The sequence below is a fragment of the Kryptolebias marmoratus genome, linkage group LG6, assembly GCF_001649575.2.
Source record: "Kryptolebias marmoratus isolate JLee-2015 linkage group LG6, ASM164957v2, whole genome shotgun sequence".
In the NCBI taxonomy this organism is placed as follows: domain Eukaryota; kingdom Metazoa; phylum Chordata; class Actinopteri; order Cyprinodontiformes; family Rivulidae; genus Kryptolebias; species Kryptolebias marmoratus.
In genome coordinates, this window is record NC_051435.1 from 888,426 (window position 1) to 896,886 (window position 8,461).

The window sequence follows — 8,461 nt, forward strand, 5'->3', positions numbered from 1 at the left end:
TCCACACCTGGACCAGTACCTCACACCTGGACCAGTACCTCACACTTGGACCGGCCTTCCACACCTGGACCAGTACCTCACACCTGGACCAGTACCTCACACCTGGACTGACCCCCTGCATGTTTTCACACTTGTTATATTTTAATCAGAAAAATGTTAAATTATAAGAATCTAAAAACAGTCTGCAGTAGGAACTTTATTTATTTTCTGATTTTCTAAATCCGGTATCAATGAGTGACATTATTAAAGTTTATAAATCTATTCTGTGTTCAAGTGGAAATTATTTTTAAAACATAAATCTAGAACTTATCAAGCAAACTGTAATAAATCAGACATTCTAATCACGTACAAGCACTACCAAAGAAAAAACTGGTCCATGGTCATTCATCTTCTGAGGTTTACTTTTTACTCTATGCTGTCTCGCTTCTTTCTGCTCCCCTAAAAAAAGGTGGGAATCACCATGGCAACGGTCAGAATCTGGGCTTCCATATTACCCAGCATGCATATTTCCATCATGGCCACGCCCCATAGATCCTGAACATCCAGGATTTAGGATTTAACGTCGGAAAAACAGAACAGAAAACAGGAAGAGGTTTGAACCTGCAGTTTCAAAATAAAGCTCATAGATTCTCTTCAAACTAAGAGTCTGTCCCTGGGTCTTAGAGAAGAAGCTTGATAGATGTTGGAGCTTTTTCTGCTGAAAATTTCTAGTTTTTCTAAATGATAACAGCTTCAGTTTCATCCTGGAGTCAAATAAGCCTCAGAGGTCCGGTTCGGATCAGCAGAACTCAGCAGAACTCACTTGAACTCGGTGGTGTAGATCACTCCCCTGGGGGCTCCATTAGGTGGCTTCCACCTCAGAACCAGGTTCAAGTTGTTGGAGCTCAGCGTGACGTTGGTGGGACCGCCCAGGACTCCTGATACCGCTGAAAAAGTCCATGTCCAAAACCAAAGTTAGTTCTGTTCTTTAAAGGACCTTGCCAAAGGGTCAAAGGTCATGTGTTTTATGTCCGTACACAAGCATGAGGACAAAGAAACTCAGTATTTATTGACTTGAACTGTGTGACCAACAGATCGGATCAGAACCACCTGAAACAGCAAGAATAAAATGAATCCGATTTATTGGTCTCAGAAGAGCAGTTGGACCGGGTCGTTCAGATCCAACAGAAGCTCAAAGAGCTGGGAAAGGTCCTGCTGGTTCTGGTTCTGACTCCCCCAGACTCTGGACTTCCCTGCCCCCTGACGATCGTCCTGCAGAGTCTTTTAAATGCTGACTTGCAGGTCCTTCAGGTCGTGGTGTTCATTGTTTACGTGTTGGGCTTTGGACCTGACTATTGATGGTTTTCCTCTTTGGTTCTGAACCTCCTTTGGTCAACACTGCAGCTTTTAAATGTCCTGTATGAGGACATTTGGTATTTGTACTCATGCCAGAACCCACAGAACCTCAGAGCTTCTTGGGTTTGGGTCTGTGCAGATGCAGAACTGGACAAAGTTCTGCTGGGAAACTTTGAGTTCTGCTGACGAAAAAGCTGTAACTGTCCAACAAGTGGGACGTTCTGGACCAACTGGTCCAATCCATGGAGGTCTCACCTCACAACGTCCAGGACTAAAATGATCTACTGATGACAGGTCGGAGCCACATCGCACAGAAGACCTTCAGAGGTCCAGGGGACGTGTCCTTCAGAGGTCAAGGGGACGTGTCCTTCAGAGGTCCACATGATGAGTCCTTCAGAGGTCCAGGGGACATGTCCTTCAGAGGTCCAGGGGGCAAGTCCTTCAGAGGTCCACAGGACGAGTCCCACAGAGTCCAGGAGGAGACAGGTCAGGGGGTGTTAGGCTCTACTAACTAGTAGCCAGATGGTCATAATGTTCTGTCTGAGTGGTTTAAGTTAGTGGTTCCTAAAGTGGAGGTTTGGATCCAACTACAGGTCATAAAACACCAAGTTTTGGGTCTTGTGAAGATCTAGAGAAACTTGTTAAGTTTAAAATAATGATTTAACTTAAAGGAATCTCCTCGGAGTGACGAGTCCCCACCTCTCTGGGTTTGTGGGTCAGAGGCTAAAAGGTTTAGGAACCACTGGTTTAAAGGTTCTGAAGGTCCTAAAAGTCAAAACCAGGTCCACCAGTGGGTTCTAGATTGAATGTTCAGAGGAACCTTAGACCATGAACTCAGAGAGGTCACTTTAGGAATCATTATTACTTTTAAATGGATAAATTCATCTATTATTTCTATTCATTTTATTTCAACACTTGAGTTTAGTCAGATGTCAACAGAAACACTCAGAGTTCCTGTAAAATCCTTCAGTTACAGTAAATGTCCTACAGACGGAATCAGACCAACATCAATCCTGATTACTGTAGAATAAACCGACAATAATCCTTATTATTGTAGAATAAACTAACAATAATCCTGTTGTAGAATAAACCAACATTAACTCTGATTATTGTAGAATAAATCAACATTAACTCTGATCATTGTAGAATAAATCAACATTAACTCTGATCATTGTAGAATAAATCAACATTAACTCTGATCATTGTAGAATAAATCAACATTAACTCTGATCATTGTAGAATAAATCAACATTAACCCTGATCATTGTAGAATAAATCAACATTAACCCTGATTATTGTAGAATAAATCAACATTAACCCTGATCATTGTAGAATAAATCAACATTAACCCTAATCATTGTAGAATAAACCAACCCTCTCACCTCTAATTAAAGCTGAAACCGTCAGAATAAGAGCACAGAGAGTCGCTGACATGTTGCTCCGTTTCTCCCAACAGACTCTGAAGTTTTTGTTTCATTTACTTCCTGTTAGTTTATGTGAAGAGGAGGCGGGAACTACCCGGAAGCTGAACTGCTCGGAGCGCTGACGTCACGCGTCAAGTCAAACAGCGGAACCGAACCTGCCGCTTTGATCAGATGGTCAATCAGTGCGCGCGCACACCCAGTATGACGGTAACGGCGCTTCTTTCAAAATAAAAGCGCTTTCTTTAAAAAACAACTTTCCTGCTCCGCTCAGTGACTGCTGTGTTTCAGAGCATTCATAGTTATTTAGAGCAAATGAGGACTTTATTTAATCGTTTTTGTAATCATATATTTGACATGTGTAAACATATAAAATAAATTTAGGATTATTTTAATAATATGACAGAATTAGTGACAATTTGCAATTTTGTGAAAATGAAAATCCAGTAATATTTTTATCTGTCTCTCTCTCTCTATATATATATATATATATGTATATATCATAAATATTCATCTTTGCTATAATTTTCCACAAATTTTCATATTTTCTCTTTCAGTTCAGTTTTTAACTTCCTCAAAATAAATAAATAAACCAAACATCAAATATAAACATTACTGGAATATTTATTATTATTCACAACATTTAGTTATGGATTAATGGATTTATGTCATTTAGATGAATAATGTTTTTTTTGTTAATTAAATAGAATGTTTAAAAAAACACACAAACAGGAAGTTTATTTTATTATTTTGTTTTCAAACCACAGACATAAATGATTTCTTTAACAAAAGATTAAAAAAAGTTTAATTAAAACTATTCTGAATAAAATCAAAGTTTTACGTGAAAAAGAAACTGTCTCCAGATTTTTGTTTTCTTTACAGAGAAAATAAGAACTAATGATTGAAACAACAGAAATGATTTATTCTGAAATAAAATAAAGTTTATCACAAACATAAAAACTCAGATCCTTCAGGACTCCTAGGGTCCAGGTGAGGGGACTCTTCAGGGTCCAGGTGAGGGGTCTTCAGGGTCCAGGTGAGGGGACTCTTCAGGGTCCAGGTGAGGGGACTTCAGGGCTCAGGTGAGGGGACTCTTCTGGGTCCAGGTGAGGGGACTCTTCAGGGTCCAGGTGAGGGGTCTTCAGGGTCCAGGTGAGGGGACTCTTCAGGGTCCAGGTGAGGGGACTTCAGGGCTCAGGTGAGGGGACTCTTCTGGGTCCAGGTGAGGGGACTCTTCAGGGTCCAGGTGAGGGGTCTTCAGGGTCCAGGTGAGGGGACTCTTCAGGGTCCAGGTGAGGGGACTTCAGGGCTCAGGTGAGGGGACTCTTCTGGGTCCAGGTGAGGGGACTCTTCAGGGTCCAGGTGAGGGGTCTTCAGGGTCCAGGTGAGGGGACTCTTCAGGGTCCAGGTGAGGGGACTTCAGGGCTCAGGTGAGGGGACTCTTCTGGGTCCAGGTGAGGGGACTCTTCAGGGTCCAGGTGAGGGGTCTTCAGGGTCCAGGTGAGGGGACTCTTCAGGGCTCAGGTGAGGGGACTCTTCAGGGCTCAGGTGAGGGTCTTCAGGGTCCAGGTGAGGGTCTTCAGGGTCCAGGTGAGGGGACTCTTCTGGGTCCAGGTGAGGGGACTCTTCTGGGTCCAGGTGAGGGGACTCTTCAGGGCTCAGGTGAGGGTCTCCTGGGTCAGAGGAGTCTTCATCAGGCAGCTGGTCTGAGATCTGAGGTTCAGCTGATAAAAACTGCAGGTTTGAACCTGAGAGAAAACAAACATGTTTACAACAGAACCAGAATGTTCTTCATGAAGATTAAACACAAATAAATCAAAATATTTAGCTTTTATTTTACTTTAATACAGATTTAATAAAACCTGAACAGCTAAAACAAAACAAACATCTGTAGAGTTTTTTTTTTTATTTCAGTTTCCAACGAGTCAAATGTTTGTTTGTGGGTCCCATCATGTGGAACCGGTCCAGTTTTTAGGTTCTGTCTCACCTGACTTCTGAAGCTCCAACCTACCAGGAGGAGGAACGCTGTGATGCTGAAGAGGACGAACAAACCGAGCAGAACCAAGTCTGTGAGACAAAACAAAATATGTTTCTTCCTCTTTTTTAGCAAACAGGAAGTAAATCTCCTGCACTTCCTGTGCAGGTGGTTTTCTTACAGGTAAGAGTTTTCAGAGTAAAACTGGAAACCTACATGAATGTTCGTCAGGAGGAGGGCTGGTGAAGGAGCACCGACGCTCACTGGAGACGCTCTTTTGGCTGAAGCTGGATGAGAAGGAGGCGGTGACGCAGTACTCCACACCTGGCTGCAGGTACGAGACGGTGCTCTCAGGTTTGTAGGGAAGCGTCAGTCTGAACTGAAACAGGAAACAGGACATTAATGGACAGGACGTGACCGATCCGGTATGGCGTCACTTAGATGTTTGTTTTAGTAAAATGTTTTATGCCGGATGCCCTTCCTGACACAACCCGGGCTGGGGACGACAGATACTCTGGTTTATGGTTTGGATAAACACATGTCCGCTGACAGGACACGTGTGGACACATGTCCACTGTCTGGATCTGCATGTCCTACCGACACGTTCTTGTAATTCCAGAGAAATGTTTGAAGTTCCAGTCAGAGAAGCTGCTGCGTGTCACTTCCTGTTTCAAAGTAAGTCACTTCCTGTTTCAAAGTAAAGAAAGACCTTCATAAACAATTTAAAGATATTTACTTTAGATTACGAAGTGGTTAAATTTGGAGGACACAACAAAGAGTTTATTTGAAATAATTTGTGCATAAATGTGAATTTTCCCAAACTAAACCAATGTTTACTGTTTCTGAACAACTTGTCCTTTTTTAAGAGATTCTTTGAAACGATGCCGTTTCTGAAAGGCCCAAAGGCTGAAAGTTTATTTTAATGTGGCTCCAGGTGCGATGTAGGACTGTAAATAAGGCTGTAAAATAAAAATAAAATAAAATAAAGAGTTAAAGGTCAGTTTAGTTTAGTTTAAGGTCAGTTTAGTTTAGGGTTAGTTCAGTTAAAGGTCAGTTTAGTTTAGTTTAAGGTCAGTTTAGTTTAGGGTTAGTTTAGTTAAAGGTCAGTTTAGTTTAGGGTTAGTTTAGTTAAAGGTCAGTTTAGACTCAGGTTCTTGGTCAGCAGCTGTGACTCTGCACACAAACAGGGTAGAGGTTTATTGGGAGTTTTTGTTAGTTTCGTTTCGTGAGACTCAGGAAGCTGAAATTAACTGTGGTTTTGGTTCAGAGTATTTGTTGAGGGAAACTTTCCTCCGCAGGAAAATAAACGCTCTGTCTTTTCTGTGATTTAAAGTTTCCGACCTCATCGTGTCTACATCCTGTCAGAGACTCATCTCCCTGATCTTCTTATCCGCTGGGCTGTTTGCTCGAATGCAGGAGAAATGAGTCTGAACGCCGTCAGCTGTGTGGGGGCAGCGTCCTGTCCGTTGTGTTTCAAACATTCAGGCTGCAGTGGACCCACTTGGTTCTGCAGCCGGAACCAGAGGTGAAGGTGGAGTTATGGGTTTCATTTTACCCAGACCTTCTCCATAAAGTCTCATTCCTCGGAGTAATGCATATCGCCCGCTGCCAAAGATCTCAGAGTGTTCAGAGTACGTTCAGCTGCTACCACATTCAATTTCACCTTAATTTCTGTCAAATTCACTGAGTTGTGGCCATTTTTATATTAGTTAAGGCTGTGGCAGCCATTTTGAATCAGGTTGACTCCAAAGGTTAATCGTCTTTAGACATAAATCTAACGATTACTTTCAGTCTCACTGAAATCCACTGGTCCAGGGGATATTTGGCTAACAGACAAACACACACACCTGCTGATAAATATAAAAGGCTGTGGAGGATTTTAGCCACATTTAGAGGCCTGGACAGTTAACTGCAGCTCAGCCCGTTCTTCAGATTTCTGTCCGTTAAATGTTGGACTCTGGAACTGACCTCTGCTCCGTCTCTGGTTCTCCGAACGCTGAGGACCAGGTCCCACAAGACATCCTTCAGCTGTGAGCTGTGTTCGAGCAGATCCTCTGTGGGGTTTCTGACCTGCAGGATCAAACAGTTCCCACAGCCGGACACGGACACATCTGGAGGTCCCAGCACAGCTGTGGAGACAAATAGAGCTGATCTAAAAAAAGAATAAATGACCTTTGACCCCTACCTGTGGTCTGTAGGTGTGTTGGAGGTGTCTCACTGTCTGACAGAGGCTGGAACTGTCTTGATATAGTCCATTTGGACGTCTGGTTGGAGGCGACGGCTCGGACCCGGGCTCTGTAGTGATCGAAAACGTCGGTGAAGTCGTTGGTTAGATTACATGTCTGCCCGGACTTCAGGTTAGAGCATTCAGCCACAGACCTCCACCTGCTCCCCCTGCAGGAGGAGCACCACAGATCACTGCTATTAAGGTTCCTCTGAATACAGACTGAACAAAAACTGTTCCACGATTACTCAGAAACAAGAGAGTTGAGTCACACGGACGCTTCAGAAACAAAAATGAAACTAACAAGTTAAATTAAATTAAACCACACTAAACCCTGTTAGGAGCTCTAAACCCGGTCCTGTTGGAGCTCTAAACCCGGTCCTGTTGGAGCTCTAAACCCGGTCCTGTTCTGAGCTCTAAACCCGGTCTTGTTTGGAGCTCAGAGGTCAGAGGTCACACACCCAAACTCTCATTGAATTCCATTGGATCTGAGCTTCCAAACAGGAAGTGAAGGTTCTTTTTAACTCTTCATATCTCCTCCATAAACCCTGTAGAACCATCAACCTGAACCTGTGGGACCATCAGAACCTTCTGCTGCTCAGGGTTTGTCTGAGGCTTACTTTTTACTCTGTGTTTCTGTGTGCCTGTCAGAGCATAACTGGCACAGGTGTGTGGTTACCATGGTGACCCTAAGGAGCCATGTTTGATGTCGGGTCTCTTTACTCCTCTTCTACAGTTTCTACTTCTAAATGTCAGCCATTTTGTCAAAGGAAGTCTTAAAGTTCTGTTGGGTTCGGAGCAGAAACAGCTCCAGACAGCAGCTGCTGTGGCACCTTCCAACATTTCTGCAGAACCGTTCTAGTTCTAAAGTCTGCCTAAAAATAAATATTACAGCCTTGACTAAATCAGGAGAAGCTGCAGAGAAAAAACACCAGACTGTGAACCTTCACGCTGCGGAGCAATACAGGAGAACAGTTCTGAGCTGGTCCTACCTGGAGCTGAGAGTCTGAACCACAAAGCGGGCCTCAGGGGGGGTCCGGGGGCCAGGCCACACCCTGAGCGAGTGCATCATGTTGTAGGAGGAGATGGACACATTGGACGGAGCGGGGAGCGGGACACAGAGTCCTGAACAGAACTAGAGACTTTAGAAGTATCAGACTAAAAACACACAAAGCAGGACTACAAGAACATTATCTCCAGTTCTTCTCAGGTTTAAACACTCTGACCCCCCAACACCCGCAACACCCACAACACCCCCACCACGAAGGTCAGGTTACCCAGCTGTAGATGCAGCAGCAGCAGCAGCAGCAGCAGCAGCATCGTCCCCCATCCACCGTCTTCTGGATCAGACTTCAGCAACCTGAAAACTTTGTGTTGTGTTCACAGAGAGATCTGACGGGGGAGCACCGAGTCATGAAGATGAGTTTCTGTTTCCTCAGAAGTCCCTCCCTGAGCTGCACGAGCTGAACGCTTCCTTCACCTCTGAATAAAAACTGCTCCTGTCAA

The 8,461-nt window shown here is 43.8% G+C and overlaps 2 protein-coding genes across 3 annotated transcripts in view; both read right to left on the reverse strand.

Moving 5' to 3' along the window:
- LOC108251685 (interleukin-10 receptor subunit beta) overlaps positions 1-2,816 on the reverse strand; it is an 11,688-nt gene extending 8,872 nt beyond the window's left edge. Inside the window, exons 1-2 of the mRNA XM_017442066.3 lie at positions 2,718-2,816; positions 803-926 (exon numbers count right to left, since the gene is read on the reverse strand). Coding sequence (XP_017297555.1) covers positions 803-926; positions 2,718-2,769 — 176 coding nt within the window. The 5' untranslated portion in view covers positions 2,770-2,816. The remainder of the gene's footprint in view (positions 1-802; positions 927-2,717) is intronic.
- Positions 2,817-3,566: 750 nt separating this feature from the next.
- Positions 3,567-8,383, reverse strand: LOC108251686 (interferon alpha/beta receptor 2). Of its 2 annotated transcripts, none has more exons than XM_017442067.3 (7): positions 8,233-8,383; positions 7,948-8,080; positions 6,950-7,125; positions 6,700-6,860; positions 4,948-5,110; positions 4,744-4,823; positions 3,567-4,504 (listed from the first exon to the last, which is right to left on the reverse strand). In XM_017442067.3, exons 1-7 carry the CDS (start codon positions 8,273-8,275, stop codon positions 4,415-4,417), a joined length of 846 nt encoding a protein of 281 aa, XP_017297556.1. In that variant the 5' UTR covers positions 8,276-8,383; the 3' UTR covers positions 3,567-4,414. The 2 variants fall into 2 exon arrangements, with proteins under 2 accessions (XP_017297556.1, XP_037831871.1); XM_037975943.1 differs by having other exon boundaries at positions 3,568-4,504; positions 6,950-7,026.
- Positions 8,384-8,461: the final 78 nt, after the last annotated feature.

Bases quoted from the DNA above. Each gene is read 5' to 3' on its own strand.
- LOC108251686 (XM_017442067.3), bottom strand. From the start codon at position 8,275: ATGCTGCTGCTGCTGCTGCTGCTGCTGCTGCATCTACAGCTGG. The intron at 7,126-7,947 runs GTAGGACCAGCT...CTCCTCCTGCAG, and splicing joins GTTCAGACTCTCAGCTCCAG to GGGGAGCAGGTGGAGGTCTG. The intron at 6,861-6,949 runs GTGAGACACCTC...TTGTCTCCACAG, and splicing joins GTTCCAGCCTCTGTCAGACA to CTGTGCTGGGACCTCCAGAT.